This window comes from Haplochromis burtoni, unplaced genomic scaffold (genome assembly GCF_018398535.1).
Source record: "Haplochromis burtoni strain Fernald_Lab_line unplaced genomic scaffold, NCSU_Asbu1 Contig_394, whole genome shotgun sequence".
In the NCBI taxonomy this organism is placed as follows: Eukaryota; Metazoa; Chordata; class Actinopteri; order Cichliformes; family Cichlidae; genus Haplochromis; species Haplochromis burtoni.
This window is the reverse complement of record NW_024582755.1, coordinates 368,831-385,338: the sequence shown is the minus strand read 5'-3', so window position 1 is coordinate 385,338 and position 16,508 is coordinate 368,831. Positions and strand designations below refer to the sequence as shown.

At 48.4% G+C, this 16,508-nt stretch overlaps 2 protein-coding genes across 5 annotated transcripts; one reads left to right on the top strand and one right to left on the bottom strand.

Annotated features, from left to right (window-relative positions):
* The first annotated feature begins 253 nt into the window (after window positions 1-253).
* lgals17 (galectin 17) lies at window positions 254-4,639 on the top strand. Its single transcript, XM_005945478.3, has 7 exons — window positions 254-356; window positions 956-999; window positions 1,088-1,447; window positions 1,546-1,636; window positions 2,097-2,275; window positions 2,755-2,808; window positions 2,916-4,639. The coding sequence occupies exons 1-7, from the start codon at window positions 331-333 to the stop codon at window positions 2,996-2,998; spliced, it is 837 nt and encodes a 278-aa protein (XP_005945540.1). The 5' UTR covers window positions 254-330; the 3' UTR covers window positions 2,999-4,639.
* Window positions 4,640-5,437: 798 nt separating this feature from the next.
* Window positions 5,438-16,497, bottom strand: vps52 (VPS52 subunit of GARP complex). 4 transcript variants are annotated; one of them, XM_042212799.1, is made up of 20 exons: window positions 16,213-16,497; window positions 14,298-14,403; window positions 14,125-14,177; window positions 13,715-13,790; window positions 13,545-13,612; window positions 12,846-13,021; window positions 12,525-12,675; window positions 12,176-12,276; window positions 11,440-11,572; window positions 11,284-11,341; window positions 11,031-11,164; window positions 10,287-10,442; window positions 9,627-9,745; window positions 9,277-9,400; window positions 9,078-9,173; window positions 8,849-8,956; window positions 8,638-8,703; window positions 7,461-7,582; window positions 6,754-6,862; window positions 5,438-6,008 (listed from the first exon to the last, which is right to left on the bottom strand). In XM_042212799.1, exons 1-20 carry the CDS (start codon window positions 16,306-16,308, stop codon window positions 5,862-5,864), a joined length of 2,199 nt encoding a protein of 732 aa, XP_042068733.1. In that variant the 5' UTR covers window positions 16,309-16,497; the 3' UTR covers window positions 5,438-5,861. The 4 variants fall into 4 exon arrangements, with proteins under 4 accessions (XP_042068733.1, XP_014196596.1, XP_042068731.1 ...); XM_014341110.2 differs by lacking the exons at window positions 5,438-6,008; window positions 6,754-6,862 and adding an exon at window positions 6,921-7,328 and having other exon boundaries at window positions 7,471-7,582; XM_042212797.1 differs by lacking the exons at window positions 5,438-6,008; window positions 6,754-6,862 and adding an exon at window positions 6,921-7,328 and having other exon boundaries at window positions 7,471-7,582; window positions 14,298-14,379.
* Window positions 16,498-16,508: the final 11 nt, after the last annotated feature.

Below are 16,508 nucleotides of genomic sequence, written 5' to 3'. Positions count from 1 at the left end.
GTTTCTGCAGAGCTCCGCGCCGCAGCTCACGGTTGCTTCAAAATAAAAGCCCAGTGATAATATGAATCGGATAATCTTCTTTTCTCCGCTTTTTACAGCGTTTTTCACAAAATGTGAACTAGCAGCGACAATGCTATAATGATGATGATGATGAAGAACGGCACTCGGCACTGAATTTGATTCCGTGCTTTTAATTTGACAGGTTCGCAGGAAATCGAAACGCACGCGCTGGGTTGATAAGCCGTCAGAGGAGCCGAGAGTAAACAGAGTGGAGAAACCGCACGCGGGGGACGGAGAAGAAGACTGAGCAGTTTCCACGAAGCGGACATCATGAAAACGGTCACCGAGCGGCTCCGGTACGACACACTGCACTTCCGGTCTGAGCAACAGCTGCTCCTGTTTATTTTATTATTTAATTTAATTTTTATTCAGCAAACATGCAGGTTAATGTCTAAACATGTTGTTATTCGGATATGAAAGGATGAGTGAATTCAGACTGCGTTTAAGGGGCATTCTGCAGGAGAAATAACCATAAAATATTATTATTATTGTTGTTATTATTATTATTATTATTATTATTATTATTAATGATGATGCTGCGGACCTGCAGGGCGGGACCTGCAGGGAGATCGCTGCGCATGGCAGTTTCGTTACTGAGGAAACGAGTCCGTGGGTAGAAATGAAACTTTGCCTGGATCATGTGGAAGCTGAGTTTCGTTTCTGAGCGCTGGTCAGAGTTAAGTTTCACTGCAGCTCACAGGCAGGACCGCTACAAACAGCTGGCTGGACAGATTCCACATGATAGGCGTTATAAGACAGGAAGCTATGGCACGTGCACTTCTCTCTAATGTGTTTCTAGTGTGTTTCTAATGACCATTTAAGGTGAATAAAGAGAGCCTCATGAATAAGCTGATCGTCTAACCCCGTTATGACGCATTTTCTTGTGTTTCTTTAGGTTTTTCATACTCATACTGTGTCTCCACACCGGAGCTTTAGTTGGTGAGTATCAGCGTCACACTCTGAGGTCAGAACTGGTCAATCCCACGTCCCTGTTCACAGGATGTTCTTGCTGTGTTTCTTTCTGCAGACTCCTCTTCTCTTTCCTCCGCCATGCTGTCCATCTCCTACATGGCGGGGGACCAGGCGATCCTTCCCTGCAGCTGGAAGTCCCACCTGGGTGAGGCGGCTCTGCCCGTCTGCCACGTCCAGTGGACGACCCCGTCCAACACGGTGTTCGAACAGCGCGGGGACGAGAAGTGGCAGGCGCCGGAGTTTGAGGGCCGGGTGAGGGTGCCCGAGGAGAAGCTGGGGTCAGGGAATTGTTCCCTGATCATCAGCGACGTTCAGCTCGGAGACACGGGGCGCTACGACAGCTTCATGGTGGTGGACGGAAAGAGGTCCGCAAGAACTCGGGTCTTCATTCAGGGCGTCAGGCTGCTTGTGAGCGGTTAGTGTTTGACATCGTCTCCTTGGAGGCTGGACAGTCTCCTTCTGATGTCGTTCCTGGAGTATTTCATCTGTTCATTGATGGCTCTTTTGTTTCAGATCATAAATCCTCTCAGTTCCATCAGCCGGGCGAGGACATGGTCCTGCAGCTCTACACCCGTCACTCAGTCAGAGTGGTCTTCCAGGCCAGGTGAGCTGCTCACCTGCCGACAGGTGGAGACGCTGGTGGTGGATTTGTTCATCTCCCACCCTCACGCTTCCTCCCCTCAGCTCTTTATTTCCCCCGCTGACGTAAAAGCTCGCCTACTGCTTAATAAAACGGCAGTTTGTGTCTCGAACCAAAGGCTGCTGGCTGCTCCGACTCCTCCTATAATTGGTGCTGACAGAGACAGAATGTGGCGTTTGGGGAAAATGATTCGTGCAAAGCAGAAACTTTCACGGCAGACAGATTTCATTTTGGGATAAACCCACAGATGTGCTGCTGCACAGAGCATGCACTGCGCCAGGATGCAAGGGGAGGGCGGGGGAGATCTTCTTACAGGGAGGCAGACGTTTGTGGCTCTGTGGGCAGACTGATCGCGTTGCTGTTGCTTGTGCACTCTGAGGACGACGCGGCGTTTTTGTTCTGACAGCATTTACATTCTCCACAGAAACGACTCAGCGTGGTCGGACCTGTGGATGAGGGGCGATAACAACAGTCAGCGCCTGGAGAAACACCTGCTGCTCGAGCAGCTGACGGTGAAGAGGTTAAAACCATCAGATGAAGGAATCTACAAAGTCCTGGACCAACATGGCCTCGCCGTCAGCACCGTGCAGCTCTCCGTGGATGGTGAGCCTATCGATTGATCTTAAATGGGATTACCTAGATTACTTTAAATGAGTTAGTACTGCAGGTTGTACTCCTGAGAGTCGCTGAGTGCACGTCGTATGGACAAAAGCACTGACAGGAGCTGCTCGGCTGTGGAAACTCAAACCGTGAAGCTCTTGTGTGTGAACGCCACAGGGCGTTTTGTCCACACGGTGAATCTGAGCACCAGCGCCGTCTACGATTAACAGCGCTCGACAGCGTGGGAACGCTCCGCTTTGCCGCAAACGGAGAATTAAATTACAAACTTAAAACAGGAAATGGGTTTTTTTTTTTTTTGGACCGCGTCGGCGTTTCTGCTGAAGAACCAGAAATAGAGAAAGTTGAGCCCCGAGCGTCCAACAGAGTCAGCTGACGACACAGAATAACTGAAGCAGTTTAACCTGTGCTTTTACTGGAACTATCGTGTGCATCATCATCACATGTACCTGTCTGTCCCACAGCACAAGCCCGTCCTGACCGGAGAGTCCAGGAGAAGCTGGAGTACGTTCCCACAGGTGAGGAAAGCGCCTGCATGGTGCCCATCAATCAGGCATCTGAAGAGTGATTTTTAAGGACATTAAATTAAAAAATCCTCTGTGTTCTCACTTTGATGTCTTTCCAGATGTTGCTGCCAAAAGCAGCTGTTCAGCTCTTCTCACCCTGGCGGTTCTCGTCCTGAGTTTCCAAACTCTTCAGCTTCTCTGAGTTTCCTCTGCACGAGCTGCACACGTGACTCCTGCACATTACAGGCAGCAGATGGTGACAGTTCACCAGTTTGAGAGCTGTGAATCTAAAGTGTGTGTGTGGTGCCCGGTCTTCAGAATGAGTGTGATAAGAAAAGAGTGTGTTCATTTTTTCTTGTGACCCTCAATCATCGGCCGGCTTCTTAGAAACGCAGCCGCGGCTCAGACTGCGACGCAGGTTTGTTCTTAGGTGTAGATTGACACTACGATGGATGGAAACCTGCAGCCGGCCTCTGTTTATTCACTTCTAAATTAAGCCGCGCTCCGATCCTGATAAGGCGTCATTTACAAAAGGCACCTTTTAGGTTGCCAGATTTGAGAAAATCCTCCTCCATCATGACTCTTTGCCTTTTTAGCTCTTTATTTCATTATGGAGACCCCTGCAGTGAAGTGATCACCTCTGTGCTAGAGAAGCACCAGCCCTCGTCACCACGGAAACCACTGCCGATCCAACGGAGACACAGATGGAACAGTTTCACTCATTTTGCTCGGAAAATGAGTGAAAGATTCAAAACAACATGTCAACGAATCAGAGAAACTCTGACCTGTTTCACCAAAACTTCTCCGCACAAAACAGTCAAACAGCTCAGCGTGAACGTCTGCATCTGCAGATCCCATTAGTAATGATAGTACCACCACATACACTGTAAAAGTCCTCGGAGCTCTAAAACACTCAGAAGACGAGCAGAAAATGACCTGAAACGTTTATGTTTGGGTCTCCTTCACTGACCGTGGGAAATCAGCACTTTCCTGCCCAGGGGTCAGAGTTTATTGGGGGGGGGGGGTCACCGTGATAATGAGGTAAATGAATGAGGCAAAGTGTGATGACGGAGGGCGGAGCACATCAGCAGCTCATTAACCTTTTGGAAATGGTGCCTTATGAGGAAGTGAGGAAGTAAGAATGTAAAGAGAGATATATGTAATATATACGATATATTTTGTTAAATGTACTAAATGGACAAAAAGCACTGTCAGATTCATCTATGTGTGAAGAGTGTCTGCGCACAAAGGGCGGAGCCACTGCAGATCAGTCAGATAAATCCAGAGAAGATGAAAACGTTTTCAATGAAAGTATTACATTTAGAATAAAACTCGTTACAGTTGCAACAAAACTCTTTTTTTAATCGCTCGTTGCCCCGTGTCCAACATCACCATGGCAACAAAGACGCCGCCCGCTGTGGATGAACAGATCAGCTGGTGTTTCGGGCTCAGGGGCGTCTGTGGTGTGCTGAGCTTCGTCCAGCCTCATCGTTTTCCACTGAGAAACACTTTAATGATTTTTCATAATTTCAAGTTCTTTTAATCTTCTTTAGCCTTTTCTCGTCACTTCTCTGCACTTAGAAGCCTTTATCGATGTGGTCGCTGTAGCTTTGGGTCGTAGCTTTAAACAGTCTTTGATTCTGTATGCGCTCAGACGCAGTTAAATCAAACGATGTCCGAGAGCTTCAGTTATCGGTCTGGTCGCACCGCGGTGCGTTTGAGGACGCTGTGGTATTTGCTGTGTTGTGGTGTTGGTGACATTCAGACTGCTTTCCATGAACTATAATCATTTAAATTATTACGATGATCTTTGTGAATAACAACAATAAATAAAGCGCACAGACAGACTGGTGTTGTACTCTCATTGTTAGACTTCACACAGATTCACGTCAATAACACGACACACTGTCTCCTCACCAACAAATCTATTAAAACACTCTCCCACACTGTCAGAGAACCACATGTGGATTCATCCGCCACTGAAAATAGTTCCCATAAAACCGCACCATTCCCCAGATTGTACAGCATATAACGAGATCGTGTTAGCGTGATGGATCACTTCTATGAAACACCGCCAGCGCTGATGTTTTCAGACTGTAGATGAAAGATGGAGTGGGATCATGTGACGAAGCTTAAATATGATTGTTGGATCAAAGCATGGAGCCACAGCACAAGCAAACACGGTGCACAGGTCCAGTTAGCAGCTGCCTGTCAGTCAAAGAGGCCACGCCCCTAATCAATTACAGTTTAAACAGGTGAGTTAGAAAATACAGTTTTGTAAACCTGTAACACGGTGCTCACTGCTGGGAGTCGGCCTCTGGTGGTCGTGGGAGGAACTGCAGTGTTTCACAGCTCCACACTGGCTGGAGGCTGAGACTGAACTAAGCAGACCTGCTAATCTAGTTTAAATGTAGTTTTTCTAATGAAGCTGGTGGGCGGAGCCTCACAGAGACGGTGGGCGGAGCGAGTCTAAACACTGGACCTGCTGAACAAACATTTTGTCCTTTCAGCGTCAGTCTCAGTAACCTGTTCCACAGACGCGCTCCCGTCTGATTAGAGCAGCGAGCCAATCAAAACAGCTGATAGATTATTGATCATCTCACAAACTGAAGCTCAGTCACTGAAAGCTGCACGGCCTTCATCGCGTCTATCGGGGATCATCATTTTATTCTTCATTCAATGTGATTAGACATTCATTTACATTGGGTTGAATTAGCATTTAATTGGAAGTTTTGCTGTAACAGAAGCCAAAGAACCCTGCACACCCCCACAGTCACTGTAGAGCCAGGAGGGCCAAACGTTTCCCTGACAGGGGCAACGTGGCCGAGCGTCCGTGGTTCACTGGCTTCTTCACAGTTTTTAAAGTCATGGAATTAAAATTCACTCTCCTCCGCTGACCTTCGACACGGCTCCTTCATCTGGAGACAAAAGTCTTTAACACTCTCCAAACTTCACAGAAAAGAAGACGAAGCAGCGGTCGGCTGCAGAGAACCGTCACCTCCACCCGCAGGAGCGTCGGTGCGTTCGCCGGCTCTCTGACCCCCGACCCCGACGAAGGCGTCCCGTTAGAAGTTGGGTTTGTGCTTCTTGACCTCCACCATGAGGTGGTGGAGGTTGATGAGCTCGGAGCGGACGGCCAGGCTGCGGAACGTGGGCTGGTTCAGGACTTTGTGGAAGCCGTGGTAGTACTGGATGAGCTGCGTCAGGGCGCCCTGCGGGAGGAGGATGTGACTCACGTTAGTAAAACCAAACACATAACCTGAAGTTCAAACCATTTACAGCGCGTTTCTTCTCAGCTTGTGAAGCTGAACTAGAACCACAGGTTTGTGTCCCCACTGTGTCTGAAGCAGGCGTCAGGCTGTGTGTGGGCGCATGAAACACGCCTTATTAATGCGAGCGCGCTCAGAGCCTGAAGCAGAGAGCCGGCGAATTAGAACCCGGCTGTGTTGGTCGTGCATCCCGCTGGTGATCGAGGTGAACGAGGCAAAAATCTGAAGAGTAACATGAACTGTGAACTTATGATAGCGTGTCACAGCTGTGATCGCTGCCTCGCAGCGTGTCCCTCAGGCTGATCCACTCTAGCACTGATGTTGCTGTGACTGTGCAGTCAGACATCGTTGTTCCAGTTTTTACTGATGAGTTCTGCTTCTCAAATATGAAAATGTGCATGTTTTGTTCTCAGTTTAATCTTCTTTAACATTGTTTAGTGTGTCTCGTTTCACTCTCACGCCTCTGCAGGTTATTTTATACTTTATTGACCATTTATTTTTCTTCACTGTTTTGCATCCGTTTGGAGACATTTTCTCACTTTTTGGACCTTTTGTGTCGTTTTAAATCTTTGTTTTAAATTTTGTGTCACTTTGTAGCCAGTTTGTATGTTTTTGTCCCTTTGGAAACCTGGTGTCACGGCACAGTTAGCCCACAGAGGCTGTGTGGCACACCTGCCGCCCGGCTCACCTGGATGATGCTGGTTCCATTTTTGAAGTTGGTGAAGGACCTCATGACGTCCTGACTCATCGCCTCCACCGACTGTTTCCATGTGCTGGAAAACCCCCGAACCAGCTGAGTCTGATGCACACACACACACACACACACACACGCACACACACACACACGCACACACACACACACACACACACACACGCACACACACACACACACACGCATTAAGTTTCAGTTTCCGTGTGCATGCTGACTCTCGGTTTCCTCGCCATCGTGTTGCTGGGGTCAGCTTCCTGTCAAACATGCTGGTCAAACAAAACAAAGAACCACAGCGAGCACACACGACGTGGTGAACAGGAAGTGGGAACCTGACTCTGACTGACATGAAAGCACAAAGACTGAAAGGGAAATAAAGCTGCTGGTTACTCTGGAAAACAAAACCCAAGGCTGAGGTGAGAGAAGCACGCTCGCTCTGCCGCTGACAGCCGCAGGCGATGACGCGGAAACCAAAACGAATAACCAGCTCGATTTACTCCTGAATCTAATCCGGCCACGTCATCATTACGGATTCTGACATCACGGTGAGCTAACTGTAGAAATAACAGACAGAAAGGAATCGGCCAATCAGACGACAGCTTTACTCACATCCTCTTTCAAACACAGCAGGCCAAAGCACACCATCTCACATGTGACACCTGAACCTTCACAGCAAAGGTAAAGATATTTTCTCACCTTCGTCGTTCTTCAGCCGGTCCAGCTGCCCTTTCTCCATCAGCGCCTCGGCCTCCTTCACAAAGGCGATCATCCCTCCGAACGGCGGAGAGAGAATCTCCTCGATGAACTCCTGCAGAGGACGAGAGGAAGGAAGACGACAGGATCAGGAACTAAAGTGTTCGAAGTTACTTAGAAATCTAGTAAAAGTACTTTCAAGCTTAAAACAGCCGTTCACGTGCACGCTGACCTAAGCTGTTACACGTTTATAAAGTGTGAAAATATTTTCACCACAGCAGATCACCTGCTGCCTCCACCTCCAACCCTCTGCATGTCCTCCTGCACTACATCCTCTGAGGTCCTCCTCGTCTCCTCCTGCCTGGCAGCTCCATCATATCCTCCCTCCCTCCTCTGCACATGCTCAGACCACCTCAGCCCCTCTGACTCGTAGCTGTCCCTCTCATGGACTCATCTCCATCCTTCTCACTCTCAGTGAACATCTGAACCTCTGCTGCTCGGCCTCCACTGTCTCCAAATCACCACAGCAGATCTCACTACCATCTTTAAACAGTCTCTCACCCTTGCTGCTCTCCTTCTGTCACTCGTCTCCACCCGCTCCACCCTACCTGCACTCTGTTCTTCGTCTCTCTTTGGAAAGTTGACCCCAGGTATTTAAGCTCATCCACCTTCTCTGCCTCGCTACCTGCATGCTCATGTCTCCACTCTGGCTACACATCACAGTGTCGTCTGCTCCACCCTCACAGACTCCTCCCCCACTGTCACATGCAATATATCTGCATCCAGCAGATGTCGCTATTGGGTGACAGGCTGTGCACGCAGTACTGAGAACGTGCTCCGTACGTCCTCTGTCAGCAGCCAAAGTGAATTATTATTCAGTAATGCCAGTGTTCACAAGATGCTTCCAAAGGACGGACCACACACACACACACACACACACACACACACACACACACACACACACACACACACCACACACACACACACACACCCACACACACCACACACACACACACACACACACACACACTTTAAACAGAAGTGACATAAAACTATTCAAAGTTATTACTTGCAGAAGGGAAATATGAAAACCTTCTGACATAAGCATGACATCAGAAACCTGAGTGAAACAGCTGAGTGACCCACGGTGACGATGATGATCATATTTACCTGAGTTCTGGCCAGCAGCAGCTGCTGGAAGCCTTCCACCTCTTTACTGTCGTCTGCTGCCCTCTCCTGGACACAGCAGAGAAACACCAGCAGCACCATCAGCCACACAGAAATCCAACTTTTCTTTTCCATAAACAGAATATTTTCCCCACGTCAGCACAGATCCTGAGGGGCGTGTCGTGTTGTTGATGGTGCTGGTCGTGGCGCTCACCATGAGGACGCTGAGCATCATGTCGTAGTTGTTGATGAGGAAGATGAGCTGATCTCTCCTCGACGGGAACTCTGCCGCCATCTTCAGCACGAAGTTTTCAACCTCAATCTGGAGACAGAATCACAACAAATCACTGAACACAAATTCAGTCTGTGTGTGTGTGTGTGTCTGTGTGTGTGTGTCTGTGTGTGTGTCTGTGTGTGTGTGTCTGTGTGTGTGTGTGTGTTACCTGCAGCTGTCCCAGCAGAGCGTTGGTCCTCTCGTTGGGGAACGTCTGGTTGATGCTGACGATGGCTGAGGAGAACTCTGCGTAACGGCGAGTGATCTGAAACCACACACACACACACACACACACACACACACACGTGTGAGTGGAGTGTGCAGCAAACACAGTGCTGTGCTGTGTGATGTGCAGTGTGTGTACGTACGTAGTGTGGTCTGGTGTCCAGTACTCCCAGTTTCTGAGGGTCTGTGTTTCTGATGCTGCTGATGTTCATCTCCAGAATGAGCTCAAACCTCGGCCACAGCAGCTCCAGCACCGCCTCCCAGTACCTGACAGACAGCACCAACACCATCAGCCTCCATCAATCTGAACACCTCCCTCTCTGCAGAGGAAGCGTCTGTACACCGCCCAGCTGCAAACAGCCGTGTGACACCGGCTGATGTAACCACGAGCACTTATCAGCTAAACAGGAGATGGTGGGATCGGGAGGAGGTGGAGACACTGAAAGAGTCAGAGTACAGCAACACTACAGGAACAGAGGAGGAGGAGACTGACTTGTCGAGAGCTGGGATGTTCCTCTTGGCCGTGATGGCTCTGAACCGGAGGATGATGTGGATGCAGAGGAAGACGGCGATGCTGTCGTAGCAGTCGGACACGTAGGTGGACATGCTCTTCTGCAGGAGGAGACAGAGAGCGGGGCTGACATGCGCTGCAACCACGAGCAAAAAAAGCTCCTGAGCGACAGTCGTGGAGCTTTTTTGGTTTTTATGACTTTAAGTTTGGTTTCATGTAAGCTGAACTGTGACCCCCAGAAGGGTTACCTACAGGAACACCAGTGGCTCCACTTAAAAACATCACTGCATGCACTTCCCTTTTACCTGGATTTCTTCAGCATTTCCAGGACTGAGATGTTTGCAGATTGCAGAGCAAAACTCAACATGTTCCTCCTCTCTGCTGAACATGTGTTTAGTTTATCACCCGAGGATTCTGCTTAGTGACAAACTCACGGAGAACACAGCTGTTTATACCAGCGTGTCCTGTTACATCAGTGCTTTGAATATCAGTGATAGCAAAACAAAACACGCTGCTCGGGATCCAAAGCCTGTTTATGACAAGGTCGGATAATAAATGTGGTTTGAATTGACCAAACAAACGTTTCTGCTGGAGAGGAAAGAGAGGGAAGCCTGCAGCTCTGACAGGAGGCGGGGTTCTCACCAGGAACATGCTGAGAGTCTTTCCCATGATGCTGTTGAAGAGGTCGAGGGCGGAGTTTCCAGCCACCATGAAGAAGTCAGACAGGAAGAGGTATTCTCTGCAGCCGTTGTCGAGCAGAGCGTAGTGCTGGCTGCGAAACAGCGTCTCATAGGGATACTGTGGAGAGCGAGAGGGAGAGTTAGACCTCAGACGACCTCGGTGGCACAGATCGGCTGCACAGACTGTAGCTAAACGATGGACATGCTATGATGTCACCCATTAGTTTGTGAAGTCTCGTGTTCAGCGCAGTGACTGTCACCGTCTCGAAGTCTGAAACACAATTTGCTGAGCGCAACAACAAAAACTACACATTTCTATGGCAACAACCTGTCAATCACCGAGTGGACACGCCCTTAAAGGACGCCCCCTTCAGCTGACTACAAAGACTGCAGACCTCTGCAGCTGTTTCCGTCTGTGTCTATGACGAGGTCACTGCTCCCAAACTGCAGTGAAAATTAAAAATCTCATAATCTGCCACAAGATGTCAGCGCTGAGCAACGGAGCTCAGCTGGAATTTAAACTGGATCCTAAAATCATTCCCGTCTCATTAAAAGCGAGGACCTGCATCCTGTTTGTCCTGAAGGGGGCGTGTCTCGTGCTACAGACGCTGGTTTGTTCACAGGGAATTTTATTTTCTTGTAAATGGCAGATCTGCAGGATGCGTTTGGGTTGAGCAGCTCGATCTGCGGCAGCGCCGTCTCTCACCCTGCTGTCTCCTCTCTGAGCCGTGTGCGGGACCAGGATGGGCCCCTCCAGCTCGGCCGGGCTCAGGATGGCCCCCCTCTGGCCCAGAGTGAAGATGGTGTTCCTGCTCTTCAGAGACGGTTTGGAGAAGAAACCTGCAGCGGCGAGTCAAGGAGCCTCAAACAGTCTGAAAATGTGAAGCAGGCGTCAGAGCGCCCGAGCGCCGCGCACACGGTGAGCAGGCGTGACACAAACAACAGACCATGAAGGATATCTTTCTTGGCTGTGTCCTCGACTCCCATCAGGTCGTCTTTGTCTGCCACCTCCTCGTACTGCGGGACACGCAAACATCAGCTGTTATCCACACGAAGACGGCGTGCAGCCACGTCGACACAAACACAGCGAGGGCGCGACCCCGCCGCTCACCCACCTGCACTTTGAGCAGCCTGCCGCTGTACGACTTGAAGTAACTGTAGTAAATCTTGCTCATGGTGTCCACGTACTCGTCTCGGATCTCCTTGGCGACCGTTCTCTCATTGGCCAGAAGGAACTGGTAGAAGAACCTGCAGTGAAAACAACAACAGCATCGATCAGCTTCTTCACTTTGTGTCCAGTTATTTCTAACGCACAATTAAAAACAAGTTCAACACAACAAAAAAATAACAAACAGACGGTAAAAAGATGGGTGGAGCTTCCAGGTCAGGAAACAGAAGGTGGAAACGTGATGTCAGCGAGTGACGTCGCCATGACTACGTCCACCTTTAAGTTTAAAAACTCACCTCAAATAAAACTAACGCAGACGTGTGCGCAGACTTATCAACAGTCCAACATATCGAATAATTCAAATCAATAAAAACAAAACTAAGTGTAGTGTTGGTAAAGCAGCTGAGGATACAGAGGAGTCTCTGCACAGACTTCACCTGGATCCGCCCCGTGAACCACGCGGCGCTCAGGATTCTGCGTCACGTGACAAACGAGGAGCGGAACAGAAACGAGTGCTTTTAAAGACGTTTCAGTTCCTCGGGTGTAAAAATGGACTTCTTGCTCTTTAAATGGACAGAAGCAACAAAGAAAAGACGTCTGTAGGTTCAGCGTAATGCAGACTGTGAGTGGACCCGAACGCTCAGATTTATGTCAGAAATGTGCAGAAGCTCAGCTGTGCTCACCGGTACTTCAGCAGAGTGTTCTGTGGGATCTGGTAGTTGGTCATCGGTTTCCTGAAGGAGTAAATCTTCTGAAGAATGAACTCTCTGATCTTTGACACGGCCTGAGGAGAACAAAGAGTGTGGATATAAGCACAAAGATATAAAACCTGATAAGTAGGCAGAGGAACGAGTTAAACGCCTTCGTGTGGCGCGGGTACATTAAGCGCTCTGCCTGAAAGACCTCAGGAGAGCAGCTCAGCAGGTTTCTGACTTATTAATGAGGACTTCCTCTCATTTCCTGTTTGTTATGGACTTTAACTGTAAACGTGATTCCAAAGAGTCGGGAACTTTCCTCCCGCCCGTCTCTCACCTTGAGTTTGAGGCGGTCCACGATGTCCTGGATGTCGGAGCAAGCCAGCGTCTCTCTGAAGCTCAGCTCTTTGGCAAAGTTGATCTTAGTGTTGAGCTCGTGGAGCTGCTCCAGAAACTCCTGCTCCGTCACAGGACTGTCCAGGATGGTGCTGCCAACACACACGACCAGCAGATTAAGTCATGCAATCACCACAAACCACTGATGGCTGGTTAATCCATCAGGAACAACTCTGAGGTCTCTGCAAACTGAGCGCCATCCAACAAATCACTCATTACAATACAGACACTTTTTCTTTGCGGCGACAGCCGTCAAACCTACGAGATCATGGCCCCGGGCACCACCAGCTCATCCACCAGCTGGCTGAGGTGGCTGCGCACGGCCTGCCGGTTCTTCAGCCGCACGTTCATGCTGACCGACTGCTGCTGCAGGGTCTGGATCTCACTGCTGATGGAGGACAGGTCGCTCTGGAAGCCGCTCAGCATGCCCTCCATACGCTGAGAGACACACAGCCGTGAGGTTAGACTGAATCTGCTTTAACAAGAGGACAGCGCTCCCATGACAGTTTGAAAAAGTGCCCGCCTCTCACTTTCCCACTTGAACTGGACCCACCTAAAAACTTAACTCAGCACCGAGGACGGAAAAGAATCCGCTCTGATGCAGAGCGACGAGTAACCACAGCAGCCGTGCTGCTTTTAGTGAGCACACTGTGACGTAAAGCGCCTTTATTACTTTAAGCTTGTGTGCAGAAAACTGAAGTAAGGGTGCAGAATGACAGGAAGGCGTCTCTCAGGTACATCTGTCCCGCCTCTGCACAGCTGCACAGTGAAGACGTGTTCTTCTGCTGACGCTTCTGTGAGAACTCAGCTCAGAAGATGTGACAGGGAAACAAAACACGTCTCGACTCCTTCACAGAAAACTCAAATCACTCTCAAATATCCACAAGACTCCATCCCAGCAAGAGTTTTCTGTATAAATGTCACACACATGATTATTTTCTGTCTGTCTCAGTCGTCTCACCTCCAGGATGGAGTCACAGGCAGTGATCTGGTTGTGCAGCAGGGCGATGTTCTGACTCTCTTTGATGTCTGCACGATGAGCGCTCAGGAAAACATCATCAGTGACGGGTGTTAGTGTGTGGTTATACATTATTAGGTGAAGGTATTCAAACTGGGAGCTGTGAAGGATACAGTCTTTGATGGAGGCTTGTTCAATCCTCTGCAGCTCTGCCTCCACCTGTTTGGAGTACTGACGGAGGTCGACACCCTGAAAACCGACGGGAGGAAACTGAAATGTATTATCTGAGCTTTGAAAGAGGAAGTGTAGAGTAATAATTATTTTATAGAACCTTTCAAAACAAAAGTAACAAATCCCTTCAAATTAAAAGCGTCAGCTTAACTCTTAGGTTAGATTTTCTACCTTTGCTGCTTTCTACAAACAAAGTGTTTGTAGAAAGCAGAAAGCAGCACACACACACACACACACACACACACACAAAGAAACCACAACTGAGGGAGACCGGGAGGAAGGAGACAACCAGGCCCGGACGTCAGATCAGAGGACGTGTTATATATTAGACTTCTGTTCTTTCAGTTCTCACTGTTTTGAGCGCTTCCTTCACCAGGTCGTCTTCCAGGTTGGCCTGAATGTGAACTGCAGCAGACAAAAGGGAACAACAGTTAGTGACAAGCGAAACCTTCAAGCAAAGCAGCACCGAGGAAGCTGTAACAAGTGCCACCTCAGCCGAGCTTTAATATGACGTCTTTTCCTTACTGTCCACTTCATCCAGGATAAACTCGTCCGTAGTGATGTCCAGCTCTCCCAGGTTCAGGTTAGCGATGTCTGCTTCAGTCTTCTGGGTGAAACACAACCAGTGTGTCTTCAGTGGTGATAATTAACAGGATGAAAGTGTCAAAACTTACTGACATTAAAGCTTTCTTTGGTTTTCATTCACTCACTTGTTTATTCCAGCCAATGAGAAAACATACACTTACTGGCCACTTTGTTAGGTACACCTGTTTGTCTGTTCTTTAACTCAAATATCTAGACCTGTGGACATGTACAGATGACCTGCTGTAGTTCAAACTAAGCATCAGAATGTGGAGAAAAGGTGATCTAAGTGACTGCGAGGGTGGTATGTTGGTCTGAGTGTTTCCGGATCTGCTGATCTGCCGGGATTGTCCCACAACTGCAGAGGGCTGTGCGATATGACCAAAATCTCACATCCCGATATAAGAATTTTATCGTCCGATAACGATATAAATCACAAACATGTAACATTTTCTGTAAATTCTGTCAATCTCGGGCAGCTCGACTTGCATGAAGTGTTTCCAGCTGCGCGTCGTGTAGCTGGAGTCGAGTGATGAAACGAGTCTAAGGTTTATTTTTTAGCACCTGGGGGCTCTTTTTTACTTCTCATCCGTAAACAATCTGCTCTTTCACGTGATTCAGTTTATTTTGAAAAGTCTCAACAGGATCTTGAGCTTTATTGTGAAAGGTTTACGTGGAAAATAAACAAGCGGACATGCAATGCTGTTACCGTCGCTGTTGCTAACGACAACGCATAAAAACAGGCGCTTGTCCGTCTGTAGTGTGGTTATATTAAACATAAGAGAAAGACAACTTTAATAAATGAATACAGCCACTACAGTGAGCATCAAAACGGTGAAAAAATATTGCCGTAAACAGTTTATTTTGCGACACCACGAAACAATCGACAGCGTAAAATGAAACAGACGTTTTTATATCGTCATCCGATATATATCGTTACATCGAACAGCCCTACACAAAAGGTCGGAAAAAGACCTTCTGCGCACAGCAGCTCACTGGAGGAGAACGGCCAGACTGCTTTGAGCCCGACTTACAACCAAGGAACAGCATAAGCAAATGGACTACGGGAGCAGAAGACCACAGCTGGTGTCACTCATGTCAGCTAAGAAGAGGAAACTGAGGCTACAGTTCGCACAGACTCACCAAAACTGGACACAGAAGATGAAAAAACATTTCCATTCCCATCCCTGCATAACCTCAGTGTCCACCAGGATAACACACCCTGTCTCAAAGCTCAGACCATCTTAAACTGGTTTCCTGAATGTGACGATGGGTTCACTGTACTCAGTTGGCCTCAACAGTCAGCAGAGTTGGATTAGTGGCCATGTATTAATTAATTTTAGTGTGTTCTGTGCTGCTGAGGAATCTCTGAGGAATGTTATCAACAGCTGAATCTGAAGACTTAAACCGACTGAAGGAAAAATGAGGTCCATCCCGGTTACATCAAGGTGTACCTAATAAAGTGTCCGATGTGCGTATTTACACAGAGAGAAGTTGACTGAATAAACATCTGTTTTCTAGCCGTTGCACACACCACCTCCGCTGTGTTTGTATGACAGACCAATAACAAACTGATTGATGCAGCAAAACAGTCCAAATCTGATAATAATCAATAATCAGCCATAATCAGGATTATTAATGCGGGACCAGAACGACAACTGATAAACATAAATCGTCTTTTCCTCCTCAGAAAAAGGAAGTCAATGCTTCCCATTAGCATCCAGCAGCATCAGCGCTCCGTAGAATGATTCCACCTGCTAACAGCTTCTTTGAGCTTCACGCAGCTAAAGCTTGCGCTCACCGGCCATTACCTCCGTGAAACTGAACGCAGGCGTCACGCAGAAAAAGAACATCTTACCTCGTCCTGTAAATACGCCATGGCGACTTCTGTCGGGTTCCCAGCTGTGTTTACATCGGGCCCAGCTCCAGCAGCGGTCGCGGTTCCCTCCGCCATTGCGGCCAATTTACGCTAACGTCAGAAAAAAAAATACAAATCTAAAGTTCCACCTCGTAGTTAGCAAAAATATCGTATTATTAACCGAGCGCGGTATTATCACGATCACGTGCCGTGGGTGATAAATCAGTGGGACTCAATAAACATTTATTTCGCGTGAGTTAACGAAACTAACCGCGTTAAGCCACGTATTTGCTTGT